Source organism: Ambystoma mexicanum, chromosome 3p, assembly GCF_040938575.1.
Source record: "Ambystoma mexicanum isolate Mex_15411 chromosome 3p, UKY_AmexF1_1, whole genome shotgun sequence".
In the NCBI taxonomy this organism is placed as follows: Eukaryota; Metazoa; Chordata; class Amphibia; order Caudata; family Ambystomatidae; genus Ambystoma; species Ambystoma mexicanum.
The window spans coordinates 736,530,994-736,549,620 of NC_090925.1; the positions used below are offsets into that span (position 1 = coordinate 736,530,994).

At 49.3% G+C, this 18,627-nt stretch overlaps 1 protein-coding gene across 2 annotated transcripts in view; it reads left to right on the forward strand.

The window, feature by feature from the left end:
- FBRS (fibrosin) overlaps positions 1 to 18,298 on the forward strand; it is a 710,625-nt gene extending 692,327 nt beyond the window's left edge. For both annotated transcript variants that reach the window (XM_069651625.1, XM_069651626.1), the window contains exon 19: positions 16,644 to 18,298. In XM_069651625.1, the coding sequence (XP_069507726.1) occupies positions 16,644 to 17,832 (1,189 nt within the window). In that variant the 3' untranslated portion in view covers positions 17,833 to 18,298. The remainder of the gene's footprint in view (positions 1 to 16,643) is intronic.
- The last annotated feature ends 329 nt before the right edge of the window (positions 18,299 to 18,627 follow it).

Sequence of the window (18,627 nt, forward strand, 5' to 3'; positions counted from 1 at the left end):
TCAGCCCCCATGGTATTTATCAGGCTCATGAATGCAGTGACAACCCTCCTCAGGGCCACCACATCTACCCTTACCCGGACGACTGGCACGTCGGGGCGCAATCTCTAGAGGCGGTACACCACACTTCCTCTGCACCTATGAACACTCCACGACCTGGGGTTTACTATCAACCTCAGGAAGTCTCAGCTGCAACCTATGCAGAACCTAACCTTCCTGGGCTTCATCTGGGACACAAGCTCAGAGTCCTTCCCTTGGAGAACGAAATCTACCTTGCAGCCGTCCACCTCCCGGGCTAGTCCAACCTGGAGGCGGACAGGCTCCGCAGACTGGGATCGGACACTTCAGCAACCGAAGGGGCCAGCAATTCGCGCCCCCGCTCCTGGGGCGACACATTCCAATACAGGGGGACGGCTGATGGCGTATGCCTTCCCTTCCACACCCATGGTCCGCTGGGTGATCTGTGAGATAAAGGAATCTTGTCACCTCAATATCATGCTGACGGCTCCATGGTGGCCGGCGAGACCGTAGTTCTCCGAAATCCTCTGCCACCCATTCACCTTCCGAGGGGGCCAGCTCCCTTTCTGGCACAGCAAAGGGCAGGGTCTTCCACCCGCTCTACAGAAGTTAGCCCTCACAGCGTGGTTCCGGAACTGGTCGCGCTCTGGCACCTGAGCCTTTCGCAGGCTAATATAGAGCTCATTCAGGGGGCCAGGAGCTAAGCTACCAGAAGCCAGTACTAAAGTAAATGGACTTAAGTTTTGTCATTGGGCGGACTCTAAATAGAGAGACCTCCTTACGTGCACATTGGATGATGTGCTCCCCTTCTCTGCGATTTTGCGTGCTATGGCGTGCAGGTGGACACATGCCACACCTATTTGGCAGCGTAGGGGGCCTGCAGGAATTCAAAGAAGACCACCTTCTCCTCCAACCCGATAGTCAGAAGACATTTGGCTGGCCTCCCCAGGCTCTGCCCGCCTCTCAAGAAACAAAACCCTGCGTGGGACCTCAAGGTAGTGCTGGGCGCCTTGGCACAAGTCCTTTGAGCCAATGGCATCCGCGAACATCAGGCTGGTCACCATTAAGACAGCTTTACGAGTGGGTCTCACCACTGCTCGCAGAACCAGAGAGATCCAGGCTCTGGTGGCCTCAGAACCCTACACCACTTTTTAGAGATACAGTGGTCCTGCCGACTCACCCCACCTTCCTACCTAAGGTACTCTCCACTTTACATTTAAACGAGCAAACCGTCTTACCTATGTTTTTTGCTGACATTAGGAGTCGTCTCAGAGGGTCTTGCACTGTCTGGATGTCAGACGCGCTCTGAAATGCTATCTGGACAGGACCAAGGGCTTCTGCAAGTCGGACGCTCTGTTTACTTTCGGCGGGGGGGGGGGGTGTCAAGGCCCGGGTATCGGGCAATCAAGGCCTCTATTGCACAGTAGATGGACTCCGCCATCAAGGGGGTGTACGGGGAGCAGCACAGATCATTGTCAGCAAACATGCACGCCCACACTGTCAGTGCCAAGGCCATGGCCATTGCATTCCAATGGTAGGAACCATGGCAGGTCATCAGCAGGGGGCCACCAGCGACCTCCCCAGCGGCTTTCTGGAAGCATTACTGTTTGGACGCCCCTTTCGGAAGATGCACTACTTTGCGGTGACCACTGGATGTCGGACTATGTGCACAGCATGTGAATCTAAGCAGATACAACCATCAAATGCATGTCTTATAAGTTACTCTTCGTAGTTACTAACATACTCTTACGTACTCTTAGTCCTTAGTCCCCTTTCCTCCATACGTACCACCATCCCCCCCCCCCCCCTAATAATACTGGTGTCATTTGGCAATGTTAACTATTGTCGACGCGTCAATGGGGACTGAGGTGTAGCGCCGGTGGGTGGAGTCACGGTAGCACGTGTTCCCAGAGCCGTGCACCCTGTTAGGGAGAATGCTCATAAATGTGTTAATTCCTCCCACCTTAGAGCCCTCCAGCTCTTTTGCTAAACTTTGGGACTTTGAACTTTTCAATGTTTTTTCTGTTTTTCTTTTAGTTATGGAGTCTTACCAACACCATAGGCATCATCACTTGCAATTGTGTCACAGAGCACCCCTGTGCAGTGACACAGGGGAAGCCCTTCAGGCTTTCCCAAGGTTTAAATTCCTTCTCTGTGATCAGCTATAGTTGCCCAGAGCAGTGGAGTGAAATTGACTTACCTTAGTCTTTTAAATTCCTAGACCCAGCACACCCTATTTTACAATAGTGCTGGCGGGGTTACTGAGTATCCCCTGTGTCTAGATACTCATGTAGCAGTCAAATGCTACCCTTTCCTCTCAGAATGGCTGGTGGCAGTGGTTTTACAACAAACTACCATGATTTTTCCTGACTGCTGCTCCGGTAACGTTAAATTGCGGGAGCCATGTTTTTCAAGATGGCGTCTGAGCCTCCTTTGTTTAAACAGGTCCCAGTCTTCTTTTTTCACCATTTCTTTTTGGAAAGATCCTTCTCGGGCATTTCTCTGCGTGCCAAACCAGGTTTGGTCCCTTTTTTCCATCGCCTCTGGTGCCCGCGTGTCTGGGTGGGCAGGAAGTGAGGGAGGTGCCTGAAACTCTGTGCTTAGTCTCCTAGGAGATCCAAATGCACTCTGTGGTGATTGGCTGGTTGACTGTCGGGCAAGGACAGCCACCCTGTTGGGTGAATGACGGCTATGCTTGAATGAATGCGAGAGTACTGAATAAAAGGCGAGTCTCTTGGCTTGGAAGGCAGAGTCGACAACTGGACGAAGGAACCTAAGAAGAGCTTGAAGAGGACGATTGCTGCAACTCCTGGTCTGTTGGTTTGCCCGGTGAAGCCCTGCTGCAGTTCCGAATCGCCAAGTTCTAATAGACACAGAAGCCCTGCAAGGACGACTTCTCCCTTTTGAGTTGGTGGGACCAATCCACTCCAAAGTAAGCCACCTAGATATCTATCTCGGAGCTGGTTGAATTTCCTCAGAGTTGCTGCAGGAAACCGTAGAACCAGGGAGAGGGACACCAGTTTGTGTGCGTTGCTTACATCCACCGGAATTGAAGTTTTGCCAGATTGCCAGCTTTTTGACCAGTCCTAGTGCAGGAGTCCCCTGACGTCCTCCCTCTTGTCCCCACGACTGCCTCTTTTTCTTCTGAAATAAGACAGAGTACTTGCCTCTCGCGGTGCAAGTGCTTGAAACTTTTGCAAATCGCAGGCCTAATTAGCTTGTGACCCAACATATTATTCTTTTTGCAAACTACTTCTGAGAACTTGTGCAGAAACTTTACCGTTTACTTACCAGAACCGCTTTATCCTATCCAAGACTTTAGCCCATTGACTTTGGCCTAGCCAATTGAATTGACTCTTCTGGTGAACTCCAAGTATTTGCACTGCCTAAGAATAATTGTAAACCTTTCATGTTCTAATAATCTTTGCCTTTTACTCCTCTTGAAAAGTATTCTGAAATAGTATTGAAGTATATTTGTGTGCGATTATATTGCCTCATTCTAATGTTTTATAACTGACAGATAAATAAAGTAAGTATTTATCAAAGAAACCTTGTGTAAGAGTTTATTTGAGCAATAGGGGTGTCTGCCAGTGGGAATGGCAGATGGAACAGGGCAAGATTGACACCTGAGGAACTAGCTGGAAGCAAAGGGTATATTATCCAAAGCAAAATGAATCTGAGGTCAAGGGGGGCTGAGCTTCCATGTGCAAGTAGATCCAGACGGCCCTGAAAAGGCAAGGACTGTTGAGTTGCACCCTTTTCAACTAGTCAGCCCAAGTTGACCTGAAGTCCATGATTTCAAGTTGCTTATCCACTTAAGCAGGCTTCATCTAGGGGAGTAGATCAGGCCCACAGAGTTAAAACGTCAAGAAAAGCCAACACTTGGGGTTGGTCATGCAGTGCAAAATAATGCACAAAATAGTGTTTGTTAATGGACCACACTGTGTACTCTGGCCGAGGCCCAACCGGTCGCTAAGTCTACTTGCACCATGTCCCGATCTACCCCAAAATCAGTATGAATGTAGGGAAGCTCTGCAAATAAAAGCTTACATTGGCTCTGTACCATACATGGCTGTCTATTTGTAACCCGGGAGACCATACTTAACTGCACATGGATGTATTACATGGGGTTGAGCGAGCATGACTCTATCCGGGTTGAACTCCGGGACCAGTGTACAGCAACTTGTATTTTGGTTTTCAGTATGAAAAATTCCCCATTATCCAACAGCACAATTTCAATTGGCCCACATCACGACTGTTTGTCCATGCTGCAACATGGCCCTGTAGCATTGTTATCAGGGGGCAAATGCACTACCTTTGCATGAGCAGGTGTTCTGGGACGTTTGTAAATTTGGCCTCCAATGGAGGAAGGACACAATGAGCTTATTTTACTTCCTTTGTCACTTGTTGCCATTTATTGATTTGTTCGTCGTGTTTGTGCTTAAGTTATTGATGAAAATGTTAGTGATGAAAGAATAAAGGAACATTTAAAAGATATGGGGTTGTCACCCAATCCCACCATTTAGGGGAAGCCTGTGGGGGATCGTTGGCCAGAACTCAACCGATTACGACTAGGACAGTGCGAGGGGTTTGCACCTGTATGACCTTATGGCAAATTGTATGGGTGCGGGATGGAGACGGCTCTCCTTTCAAACCACCTTGCTCCAATTTAACTCGAAAGTACCCTCTGGTCACTAGATTGACTGGGCCCACTTCTATTTTTGGCTCTCTTGCAGGTGATCCGGGGGGGTGCAGGTGCAGTGATAGTTACTAGGTTAGGGGTGTTAGGCAAGAATTTGAGTAGTAACCCTGTGGGAGACTACCCCACCCTTGTCCTCTTGGTATTAGGTAACCCACCTATTGGTATAGGTCTGTACTACACAAGTTGGTAGTGTGACTAAGCAGCCAGACTTATCTCAAGAGGGGTAAATGAGCTGTAGCATCGAAATGCACAAATACAAGTATCTAACAATTGCACTCAAGGTTTTATAGTAAAATCATTATCTGTCAGTTTTAAATGAGCATTATTTAAAAAGGGCAATGTGCAACAATAAAACATTCAAAATACGCTCTCAGAATCCAGGCAAAGCAAGTAGATACTCTTTAGAGCTGCTTCATACACACTTCGTACACCCTGGGGTGACTTCACTAACTAGGACAGTAATGGTATTTATGTATCACTTTTATACTTTGTATATTCTGAGGTGGGTAACAATGGAAAGGTTTAAGGAAGGGAAAAAAGTTATGCAAGCACTTCCAAATCTTCCAATGAAGTCTAGATAAAAACCTTTCCCAGAAAATATTAGTTCACAACCAATGTATCGCCTATGAGGGACAGTTGGAATCAAAGTCAATGGACTAGAAGAGTCTGCAGGGAGCCAGGACAGCCAAGGTCAATTGGAGCAAAGTCTATAGAGCTGAGGCACTTCTTAGATAGCAAAAAGTCTTGCACAAAGTTAGTTTGTTGTAGAAAATCACTGTTAGGCCACAAGCGGTTAGGTTTGTGAAAGTTGGAGCTGAGATACTCTAGAAAAGCAGCTACTGCAGATCTCAACTGAGGCAAGCTACAGAGGTAAGTACCCCTTAGTCAGCACATTACCTTAGGTTAGAAGAAGAGGATCCAGCTGGCTTCTGTCCTGGTTGCAGTGTTGCAGATCCTGTGTTCCTGGGCCTCAGTCGTTGGGACAAGGGGGAGGACGTCTGGAGAACTCCAGCACAGAGTTCGGAGGTCAGCGGCAGCTATGGGCTCTTTTCCATTCAGCGGCGCTTTGCGGTTTCAGCTACTGGCAATTAGCACCACTGCAGATCTTAGACACTGGATGGGCTACCTTCGCTCCCTGAGTTCAGCACTCTGGCGAGGTGACTCGAGCTTGGGTTGTCCTGCTTCGGTAGGGTCCTCGGGATCTTCCTGGAGCGTTGGTCTGGCTTAAAGACGTTGCACTCGACTACGGATTGCTCAACCCCCGGCATTCGGTTTCAGCAGCAGCAAAGAAGTACAGCCCGTTGCGGAAGGTCTTCCTGCAAAGTTTGTCTCGGTTAGTTGGTGCCACTAACTCAAGGGAATACGTCCTCTCCGGAACTTCGATTGTCGATTCGAAAAAGGAGCTTCAGCACAGCAGCGGGGCTCCACCGGACAATTCAGTGGTCCAGTAGGATGCAGCAAGCTTGTCTTCACGATTCCTTCAGATGTTTCGTCCAGTAGTAGACTGTCTTCAGTCCAAGAAGCCTCGCCTTTTATGCAGGTTTCTCCCATTCATGCACAGCCTAGCTGTCGCTCACACAGCAGGGTAGGGTGGCTGTCCTCCAAGGACAGACAGCCAATCAGAACTGGATGCATTCAGGTAACCAAGGAGACGAAGGACATGGAGTTTCAGACACCTCACTCACTTCCTGCCCTGCCAGACACACTGGGGCCAGAGGCGGGTTTCAGCACTGAAGCCCGCCAAAGTCAAAATTAACATAGGCCTCATACCTGGTTTGGCGTGCAGAGAAAAACCCAAGAAAGACCTCACAAACAAGAAATGGTGAAAAAAGATGACCAGGGCCATTTTGACAAAATGGGCCCCCATGGGTGCTATAATGCAGCTGAGGATTCAGCCTGCAGTGGAAACGCACAATGGTAGGAAAATTAAACCACTGCCACCAGCCATTTAAAGTAGTGACAGTAACATAACATTTTTTACATAAGTAGAAAAAGGGGCTACTTAGTAAACACCCCCAACTCCTCCCCCCACACTTAGTAACCCCCTCCCCCAACCCCCCCGCACCCCTGCGCACTCCCCATAAGATGGGGTGTGCTGGATCTACAAAGTGAAAAGATAAGTAAAGTCAGTTTCAATTGACTTGTCTTGAACGGTAGTTCACCGAAAAAAAGTTATTTAATCCTTAAGAGAAATTCAAAGGACTTCTCTGACAGTGCACTAAAGGTGCTGTGTTAACATACAAAAGTAGATGCCTATGGAGTTTGTCAGACTCCAAAAACAAAGGAAATGCATAATCCAAATCGGATCAAAATACATGAGTGAGAACAATGGCTCACTTACTCCAGGGTTAAAATTAAAACGTCCTAAAGTCCAGCAGAAGAGCTGGGGGTCTCTAAGGTTGAAGGGAATTAGCACAGAAATGAGAATTCTCCCTAACGAGGGTCCAGCTAGGTGGGGGTTCTGAGCTCTGAAGAGATTGTTCCTGATGCTGTGGAGCTGAACTACACGAGCACCCAGAGATGCAGACATCCATCGGTCCCACCCAACAGGAGAACTGCAGGACATGTTGGAAGTTTGAGGCAGTGATGAGCACTGTAACACGGTGGCAGCAGGTGGCTCGCGTGCTGAAGAAAAAGTGCTCCGAAAAGGCCCTTACAGACACATTCCTCATGTTTTGAAATATACGGTCGACACGCCAGACCATTTTCTTGAGTTCCTTTTTCGGCTGAAACGCACCTGAACGAAGTATGCTTCTCAGCATGGGGTCTGGCATGGATTCACATGTTCATGAATATTCCCTGATCAGGCTGGGAATCCTCTGTAAAAGAAAAAAGTTTCACTTTCACTTACTGTATTTCTCCTCTAAACCAATCATTGTACTGTGGGTCATACTGCCCCCAGCCAATGACCGTCCGCTCCCTAAACCCCTCTGGCAGCCATCTTCAGATTTTTACTGCACGTTAAAGTGTTGGGAGTTCTCGAGTTTTGCTCAGTGAGCTATTCTACATTTTTGCGCTTTTTCAAAGGAACACAGTTCTATTTTTGTCAAGACAGAGCCTGTGCTCTTCCCTCCATCTGCTGATAAGCTGGGATCCGTTTGTCAGTGAATTTCAGTGCACCTCAAGGGCAAGGATCGTCGAATTTTCATTGAAGTTTCCAGAAGGCCTTCGGGTCTACTCCACACCTTCGACGATGACGGAAGAGAAGGAAGTTCCCTTTCAAGCTCTGCTCCAGATGCGGACTGCGGAACGTGTTTGTGGAGGGCAAACCCCTTCAGTGCCTCTACTACCTTCACCCAGACCACAAAGGAGATTGCAAGATCTGCCTCGGCTTCTCCAAGGGAACCATGAAGGATGGACACAGTAGACTGGCGGCGTGGCTAAGCGCCAAGGCCTCTGCCCCGTGCCCCAAGCAGGGTCATGCTTCACCTAGGACCACCCGGTCGGACGATTGGGCTTCTAAGTCCTTTGAGGGTGCTCCATCCGTGGGGGCCCTAAGACGAGGCCAAGCACTGAGACCGCTTCTTTCGGGGTCTCCGCGCAAGCGGGTCCCTCTATGGGCAGTGCACGATGAATCGCCAGCCATCCATCGAGCTCCTCCTCAAAAACGAAGTCGCCCAACCCGGCTAAGCTGTGGGAGAAGCCTAGGGTGGAGCAAAAGCCGGCTGACCTGCCCAAGAACGCCCAGGCGGTGCAGGAGCAATATTCGTTGACGATTGAGCTGGTGACGGCTGCTCTCACGAAGGCCAAGTAGCCCCTAGTGCGCCCAAGGTGTCCCTACCAGTGGGAGGCCTCAGCCAGGGTGATGGCAAAGTCAGCTGGCACACAGGAGAAGAGGATGCCGTTGCTGAGCCCGGCTCAGATCCATCAGGGTGCAAAAAGGGGGCGAGGGGGTGCCGCTATGAAGTCCCAGGCCAACCACAGGCTGTACCCCAAGAGATGGATGTTTCCTCCTTGGACTACCAGGACCAGGACGATGACAGCTTGGTGCCTAGTGTGCTGACCACGCCTGCTCAGCCTAGCTATGTATCCCTGGACATCCTTTCTACCTACACACATTGGTGTCCGAAATCCAGAAGAGGATGCTGCAGGCCCCGGCCCCTGTGGCTCCGGATCAGCCTCCGGCTAAAAAGGAGGCACCATCCAACGCCCCTACATCAACCTCCGCATTTGCGCCTGGTGCCCTCCCTCCTGCCCCGATGGGTACGGACACGGCCACAGCGACAGTCAACATTGTCCTCAGTCCCTCCGGACAGCGAGGGGAATAAGTTGGATGCTATGGGGAGGAAGGGGGTTTATCTTGGCCAGGTACAACGGGGAACTGTGGTACAAGCTGGGCCCCATTCTGGAGTTCCTGCCTGAGGTCGAGGCATCGGGCTCCTCCAGGCAGATAACCTCTTTGGGAAGGCCGTCAACGAGTCCTTGCAGGCCATCAAGATGGATACAGAGACGGCTCGGGCATGGGCACTCTCCAACAGCACCTCTCTTCCTTTTGCACCTCTGGAGGAAAGCCAGGCAGATAGAAGAAAGGTTTCTCCTCATCGTACCGTCAGCCCCTCGCGGTCCACGACCCAGGAAGCTTTCAGTGGCGGTGGTCAGCGCTGTTGCCGCCCCCGAGGCAGAACACAGGCGCCGAAGCAGGACTGCACCGGCCAGAATGTCAGGCCCCCACCCATGCACCCCAGAGGGAGGCAAGCTGATGGGGTTCGTCAGCGAGTTGGAAAAGATCTCCACCGACAGATAGGTGCTGGACTCTCTCGCCCACAGACATACCCTGGAGTTTCAGGAAAAGTGTCTGCGGCTCCCTCCAGTGACCCGGCAGGACCAGCACATCCCTCAGCTCCTACAGGTGGTACGGGCCATGCTAGGAAAAGGGGCAATGGAGCTAGTCCCAAGATTACTCTGGGGCTCCAGAGTCTACTCCAGATACTACTTAGTCAAAAAGAAGGCTGGGACTGGAGTCCCTTTCTAGACCTGCGGCATCTCAAGTATCTCAAGTCCTAGAAATTCAGGATGGTCATGTTGCAGCACGTGCTCGGCCAACTGGAGGAGGGAGACTTCTTGAAGTCGCTGGATCTGGAGGACGCCTACTTCCACGTCACCATTAACAGGAAGCATCAAAGTTCCTACGCTTTGTGGTGCAGGGAAGAGACTACCAATTCAAGACCCTGCCTTTCAGCTTGAAGTCGGCTCCCAGGGTGTTCCTGAAGCACCTGGCACCTGTGGAGGCCCATCTGCATCTACAAGGGCTACACGTGTGCCTGTACCTAGATGACTGGTTCATCCTGGCCAATTCAAGAGTGATAGCCGTCGAGCACATGGAGACGACCGTACAGCTTGTGACAGATCTGGGATTCTCCGTCAATTATCTAAAGACCTGCTTGATACCATGCAGAACACACGTTCTTGGGAGCCAGGCTCAACACGTTCTCTGCTCCGAGTGCGATGCAAGGCAGGAGGCTAGCAGCTATTCTTGGGGAAGTGCAACTGCTATTGTCACTTTAGACCACCACGTTGCGGACCATCAAGTCGCTTCTCGACATATCGTCTTGCATCTACCTTATCCAGCGCTGCAGGTTACGGATGTGACCTCTTCAGGAGTTTCTTGACGCTCGCTGGATTCAGGTGTCCGGAAGCTTTGCAGACCAGATCCTGCTCGACGAGGAGTTCCGTCGGGCGATACGTTCACTCCGTTGCCTGGGGCACAGGCTTTCAAAGCCCCTGTACCAGGAGACAGTCAATGCGGATGCTTCCCTGGAAAGTTGAGGAGCCCACACCGGACATCTGCACGCCTGTGGCTGGCGGAGGAGAATGATCTTCACATAAATATCCTAGAGCTACGAGCAGTGTTCTGGGATCTCAAGTCATTCCTTCCGTCTCGGAAAGGGCAAGGTGATGAGGATCTTCACGGACCACACCACCACGATGGTCTACATCAGGAAGCAGGGGGGGGGGCACTTGATTCCCAGCGCTCCAAAGAGGCGCAGGACTTGTGGCACTGGGCCATCTGTTAAGAGATGTTCCTCCCCTTTCACCTGGCAAGAGTCTATATCTCCCTCGCCGACTCAATCAGTGCGGATTTGCACTCCTGCCACGTGTGGCAACTTCAGCACGGACCAGGTGGACTGCATCTTAATCAAGTGGGGCAGGTTCCACCAGCTGAGCAGCATTGGACACGCATTTTCCTTCCCATGTGGAGGCCTGTTTCTGTACACGTTACCTCGCCTGCTGCGAGTCATCAATCAACTCAAACGGTGCCGATGCAGGATGATGGTCATCTCCCCTGGCATGGCTGAGGCAGATCTGGTACCCAGAACGTCTCAGCTGTTCAGAATCACCCAGGTCGGACTACCAGTGGTCCAGGATCTTCTCACCAGGGAAGGAGGCACAATCCTGCATCATGACCCAGGTTCGCTGAACCTGAGGGCTTGGCTCCTGCAGCCCTAGAGTTTGGGGTATACGAGTTGCAAGCTGACTGCAGGGAGGTCCTTGCCAAGGCCAGAGTATCGTCGACTCTGAAGTTCTACGGTCACAAGTGGAAGCATTTCGCTACATGGTGCCGGTTGCAGAAGATCACCCCTCTGCGAGTCATGGCCCTGCAGATTCTTCCATACTTGTCCTTTGCCAAGGCGGGACTGGTGCACGTCTCAATCAGCACTGGGATCTGTATTCTTTTCCCATACAGTCCTCCACTCTTCTTCTGCACTTATCAGATATACCCTAGCTAACTCATCATGCACTTCCCACTTGTCTGGCTGCACTACCTTTTCACTGCATTTATTTATTTATTCCACTTATTATTTATTCTGTTTCCTCCTCTGTTCTGCACTTTCAACACCTCCCCCTCCACACACTTTCCCCGTTTCTCCTTTTTCCATGCACTTGCACATTCTTAATGTCACTGGGCCTAGTCAGAAAGTATTTTTGTTCTCACCTGTTCCCCTCCCTATGCTTGGTCGCGCTCTGAAACACCTGTGTATGAGCGAGATATAAATAAAATAGATCATATCTCAAGAGGGGTCATTGTGAGCTGTAGCAGAGTTACACAGATATTCACAGTGACAAGTATTCAAATAAAAACGTACACACAAGGTTTCCTGAATAAACAATTGTTAATTTATCAGTCAGTTAGAATAAGCCTTCAGAAGGGAGCAATAGCACAGTAACACTCAAATACACTTGTAGTTACTAAATCAGTAAAGACCCTTTTGGAATGGTCCACAGTCACAACCTGCACCCACAGGTTACTTCAATAGCTAGGGTGCTGGGGTCATTAATATCTTACTGTAGCATTTAAAACATTCTTAGTGTGATGCTGGAAATGCCTCGGAGGTACAGGGCTTCTGAATCCTTGTCCTTTATTGCCTTATGTATGTTCTGACTTGTTTTCCGCGCAGGAGTGCATGTGGGACTCCTGGCGGTGCGGCTCTTACTGTATTTGGTTTGGTGAACAGACCGTTGGGATACCCTTATGGCACCCATGGGTCGGAGTGCAACCCAGTACTCCTAGTATATGCTTTTGGGCACCATTATGTGGCCCACAGAGCAGGGTACGGGCTGGTGGCAGCTCCATGCTGATTTGACAGGTGCCCTGAGCGTCCTCCATTTTGGGATGCCCAGGCTTTGTCATTAGAATAGTGGATTCCTGATAGGAAACGAGATGGCCCCTGTGGCCTCTTGCTTTCTATCGCTGGTTACCTTACATTTCCCCCAAGTCCCGGGAAGCCCGGACTCTGTCCCTTCCCCCTGACTGGCTGTTGGGTGGAAGTTCCATATATGGTGTTGTGGGGAAGTCCAGGCCAGACTGGCTGGAGCCTTCCCAATGACTGTATGTTGTGGGTACGCCCGTGGGTGGGACCTGGGTGAATGGAATGTGTGAAGAATATGCATTCTGTGTTATGGGTGTCTAGTATCTGTTTGATACAATGACTGAGACTGCCCTGCCCGAAACTGGTATGAATGCAGTGCTGAATGGCAGAGTGCTTGTCTGAATCCACATTCTATGTTGAGTGTCTGGATGGAGAAGAATGGCCTGAATGCACCGTGCGACTGATTGGCTGTCTGAATGCCCTTCTGAGTGATTGGTTGCCTGAGTGTGACCCAGCAGAGTGAATGGGAGATCAACAATATAGATGGGGGCCTCTCACTGCTAGAAATCGTTCAGAAATTGACCTTGAAACTGACGCTTAACTTTGAAGCCCACTGGAAGAACTGCTGCTGCTGTCCTCCGCTAATCTGAAAGCTGTTGTGCCTTAAAGGACTTGATCCAAGGGAGGACCTGGCTAGGAGACCTCTCCGCGAGCTACGAGGGACCATTGTGCACCAGCTGATCTTTGCCAAAGCTCCCTTGTAGACGGACCTACGAAAGGCTGCCGACCGGAGACAGGGACTGGCGCGCAATCGCGAAGAGAAGCACTGAACAGCTGTCCAACGTCGCCGACCGGAGCCGCAGTGCTCCCCTTGCCCAAGAACATTTTGATCCAAGGACTCCCTTGTTCACCCTCGTCGACCACTTTCGTCCTGCTGGAGAAAGTGAAGGCTGCCGACGATCGAGGAGAACCCGCCGGTGGGTTTCCGGCCACCCGAAGACCTCAGACGCCGACAAAGCTACTGAGGCCAGCCGTGGTCACGCCCTGTTCGCCGACGACTCGACACCCTTGCAGGGCCAAAGTTCTTCATTGACTCTTTGCGGCAACTAACACTAGTTGTCGAGGTGCACCGCAAGCCTCTTCTTCACAGGAAGTTCACAAGCTTCCGTCAACGAGCACCGTGAAGATCAAAGCTGCTCCCTCCACGACAACATTCACCTCTACACCAAATCTCGATGACACATGGTTCCTGCCTGAAATGTGGTGCGCTCAAGAAGGGCCTGTAGATGACTCACTGAAGAACTCTACACAACCAGGTACTTTGGGGCAGTAGAACTTTTGTAGGAGATGAGACTTTAATAGACAATACATGGACTGGGCTTGTAGTGCATCTTTATTTGCAGGTTGCCCAGGTGGTGGTGGTAGGGGGGGGGGTTGTCACGGTCCTCATACAGAACTGTGCCTAGTGGTAGGGGCCAGTATTCTGCCAATTGTCTAACCAACTTGTCTTCCTCCTATGTCTATGGTTGATATTGTTTTGCTGTGTTGATTTGTATGCTGTATGAAATGAGTACAGTTATTCCATTTTAATGGAATCGGAGTAATCGTGGTACCACCTAGAACTGTATATATTTACCATTTTAGAATTGTCGAGCACAAAGTGTATTATCGCGATTGTGTATATAACCTTATTTATATAAAGACTGTGTTTTAACTAATACAGTGTGTGGACATTCCTTAGTGGGTGCTTGGGGACTAAACTGTACTTAAGAACCAGCCCACATCACCTCCTGAGAAGCTAAGCTTTGATTGCTCGCCACGTTTACCCATATAGAGAATTCCACCTCAACCAGCCTTAGGTGTTACCTGTGTTTTTTACGGAGCCTTCGTCGCTGGCTGAAAGGGCCTTGCACAAGCTGGACATTGCTTGTGCCCTGAATTTCTACGTGACACGCACAAGTTTTTTTTTTTCTTTTTTCGGACGACGTCTCAACTATTCCTTAACATCAGTCCTTTGAACCATGGGAAGGCCTTGTCCAAGGCTTCCATCTCCAGGTGGCTCTCTGGCTTCATCACGCACTGTCATCCGTTGGCGAAACAACCGCTGCCAGCCCGTCTCAGAGCCCACTCCACCACAGTGATTGCTGGGACTATGGTGTTCCTGTATGGTGTGCCCCTGCTGGACATCTGCAGGACTGCTACGTAGAGATCCACGCATCCACGCACAACTTCACGAAGTTCTACTGCATCGACAGGGATTCCAGAGAGGAGTCCAGAGTCGGCCAAGCAGTGCTGTGCAACCTGTTCGCTTGAGGTGAGTCTGTTCCAGGGGTAAGAGTAAATGCTTCTGTGGAGCCTTGCCACCTCCCGCGGTTGTGTAATGTTGTACTGCTATGTATTTGTTATTCATGAGCATGTGAATCCATGCCAGACCCCATGCTGGAGAAGGAACAAGTTACTTGCCAGTAACTATTGTTCTCCAGCATGGATTGACATGCAAAATCGCTCTCTGCCCACTCTGCGACTCTTCTTGTTTGTGCTGCCACTTTATGTGCTTACCAAATATGAAGATATCTGCCAGAGGAGGGGCTTAGGGGAGAACTGTTATTGGCTGGGGGCAGTATGACCCAGAGGACAGTGATTGGTTTAGAGGAGAAATACAATTTGTAAGTAAAAGTGAAACAGTTTTCTTTTACCGAGGATTCCCCGCCTGACGGCAGGGAATATTCATGAGTGTGTGAATCCATGCAAGACCCATGCTGGAGAACAAAAGTTACAGGTAAGTAACTTGTTCCTTCAAAGACCTTTCTCCCCAAAAGTAGGTCCTGATCACAGTTGGCAGATATGCTTTTGGTCCGATTAAGAGCTGGGAAAGTTGCCAAAAGAAACAACTTTAACACTGGTAAACACAGAAGATGTGGATTTAACCTGCGTTCCCACAACTGATTAAAATGCTCATAATATCTGGTCTTGGGTTATGATTTGAAGCTTCCTGCACCCTAAATAGCCAGCATCATATATGACAATACTTTGCGTGAATGGATACAAAGGTTCAGTTTGGTTGACTAATAAGAGATGGTGACCAATGGGCTCTGTGCTAAAGAACTGTGTACTTAATTTCAAAGTGGCTGGCAACTGCTTTGGGTAGAGCTCACACAGCTTAATAGGCAAGTTAACTGGCCTAAGAAAACACAGGTTACATTTTGGGCAGCCTACAATGAGACTGGAGGTCTCTGAGCAAACTGAGTAGCGCTACTAGCGAGAGTCTCACGGAGACACTTGTCAGAACTATAGTTCAGGGTTTTGTTCCCCCATCATACTGTAGACACTACTGGATTCTTTCTTAATCTCTAGTCCCTTTTCACCACACAGCCTTCCCTCCCTCCTTCCTTTCAACAATCACTTAACCACAGTCTAAAATGACTGGCATGGTGTCCTGGGCAAGGCTTGCAAACCAAATCTGGTCGCCCACTCGCATAGATGAGTAGATTTTATGAATATTGACTACCATTTGCTAGTTTGCTTAAGCTGACCTGTACCATTTTACAGAAAGTGATTTTTATATTTTTGTAACGTGTCGCCAAGGGTAGAGTGCATTTCTCTTTGGTCGAGTAGGTAAATCTACTCGAACTACGGGTCTAGCGGAATTATAAAGAATTTGTAAAGCCTTCTGGGGAAGTGATATGGAGAAAGTGGGAGTATGGTTAGGGAAATGTGTTGCTCTGGTGCAAACCTGGATATCGCATGAATATGGGGAAAGGGGTACTGTGGACTAGAAATATGAAGCAGTCACCACAGTGATAAACTTGTATAATTAACTTGACAAATCTACTCCTAATTTCTGGCCTACCCTTAGCAAATTTACCAGTCAAAGTTCGAGGATGTAGGAAAGTGGTTCAGCATAGAATTAAAGGTTGTGGAGCATCCACTACAAGTGTTATTGCGCCTGATACCTACGGTCCTGCAAATTGTTGTGGATACCCCTTGCCAATGACTGATGGGCTTGAAGTGCAGAAATGTAATATTTTGAGTCTTAGGGCAGATGTAATTTGGATCAGTGAGCGTATGAAATGCACATATGACATTAGCCCGATGCTCTGTCGTTTTTTTTGTCCTTTTTTTTTATTAATCCACAACACAATTTTCATAAATTATTAAATATTCTAAGTAGCATAAACAAAAGATCTAAAATCATAAATATTCACTAAATCAATTAAATGGATATTAAAAACATAGCATGAAATAATGTAAGCTATAAAATGTGCTCTTTTCTAAATTATGTATTTTGGGTCAATTGCTAAGATGTTATAGTTTGTAACTGCTCTTCTCTGTTGCAGGGACCTCCTCTTCTCCAGGCATCCAGTCAGAGTCTCACCAGCGACCCCCACGCACAAGCCATTGGTGACGCAGTGCAACGGCCGTGCATCTGTTGGTGATGAGCGTGGACATGGCAGCAGTGAAGTGCGCGAAAGAGAACGTAGCAGAGATCATGTGGACCCAAATAAAGACCACATTCTGTCAGAGCTAAAGCTGCGAGAGACACACGCTCTTGTGGAGGGTAGTCTGGGTCTGGTCCGTCGTCTACCCACTGAGGACACCAAGGCCTCTGGCCCCAGAGAGCATTCACCGTATGTCCGTACGCCAATAAGTGACAGTGCCAGACCCAGCAGCAGGTCCAGTGTCAGCCGGGAGGCAACGGACCGTAAATCGCAGCTGACGCCAGACCAGGTGCTGAGGAAACACGACATCAAAGTTAAAGAGGAGCGCAAAGATGACCCGGACGTGATTGTGACTGGCTATGAAATGGCACAGGTCTCCCGTGCCCCCAATGTTCTTCATGCCAACCCTATGCAGAACATTTCACATGGCCAAGCTACCCTGCACATGCCGCTCCATATGTCCCCTGCTGGCATGCACTCTCTGAACACGCTGGCGATGTTCGACAGACCCAGAGCCATGGCACCGTATCTCAGCATGGGACACAACATGGGGGTAGGGGAGCGATTCCCGCATGCCTCATATGCTCTGGAAGCTTGGAGAGAGCCATATCGCAGTAACATGGAGATGCATCGCAGAGAGCTGCTGAGCCGAGAGCTGGCACTCCGGTCGGATTCTTTGCAGCGTCTCACTGGGCCCCGATACTTTGAGCACGAGCAAGCCTTCAGAGAGCGGGAGCCTGATCGCACTGCTGCTGTGCTGATGGAAGAACGGGCTCAGATGCTGAGAGAGGACTACGAGCGAGCCCGTCTTTATGGGCTTCACCCGTCAGCTCTGGAAGCCCACCTCCCTCACCACACCTTAATTGCGGCTGGACTTGGGGGCCACATGTACTCTCGCATTAACCCCGCCATGGGCCACCCTAATGGCCTGCTCAGCAAGACTCCTCCTATCAACCTGCTGAGTGCCCCACCTCCTCTTATTCCATCCACAAGCATGCGACCAGGTTCCCCACCACGCAGGACCACACCACATGCTGCAGAGATGCGTGACCTCTCGGCACTCTATAAGGAGAGGGAGTCGAGATAATAGTGTCCTCAGCCTTCCTGTCTTTTCTCAGTAATATTGTTATTATAATTATTATTATTATTATAATATGTATTTGGACTCCAAACCTTGGTGTGGAAAAAAAAGCCAGGCTTTTGGAGGTAATGTGTAAATATTTATATATTCCAACTCGCGACATTCATGACTTTAAAGAAAATATTTTGTACATTTGTAAGGTTTGGGGGGTATGATTTTAAGCACTGCATATGCCCCACTCTCCCTGGTTTTAATGTATTTCTCTTTTTTATTCCTGTATGTTCCAGTGTGAAGGGTCGACCTCTGCCCCACCCTTTCCCTGTATGTGTGTGTGAATGGTAAAGGAAGCCGATGTAAATGGGAATGGCCAGTGCTGGGCTGTGGGAGACTGGGAAGTTCCACCAGCCTTTTCTCCCACTTTTCTTATTGCCATGCTGGCCCCATTTGTGACTTAATTAAATCCTGAAATGAATCCTGTGCTTCTTTCTGTTGCTTCAAAGTTGAGATTTGGAATAACCAGAGGAACATTCTCTTACTTTTTGGGAGTGGGATAGCTCTGAGTACTTAGTTACAGCGTTGTAACATTTATAATGCTTTATAGATAGGTGGTTTAAGGCTTTTATTTTGTAAAAAAGATCTTGCAATGGAGCGGCTCATCATCCCCCAATTTGAGGCATTTCTGCGTCTTGTATTTTGTAGGTTGGATCCTTATATTGAGTTTAAATGTAATGGCAGTGGCACATTGCTTGGACAGAGATCTTTAGCTTTACTCTGTCCATCCGCTCTGTTTGTAGAATATGA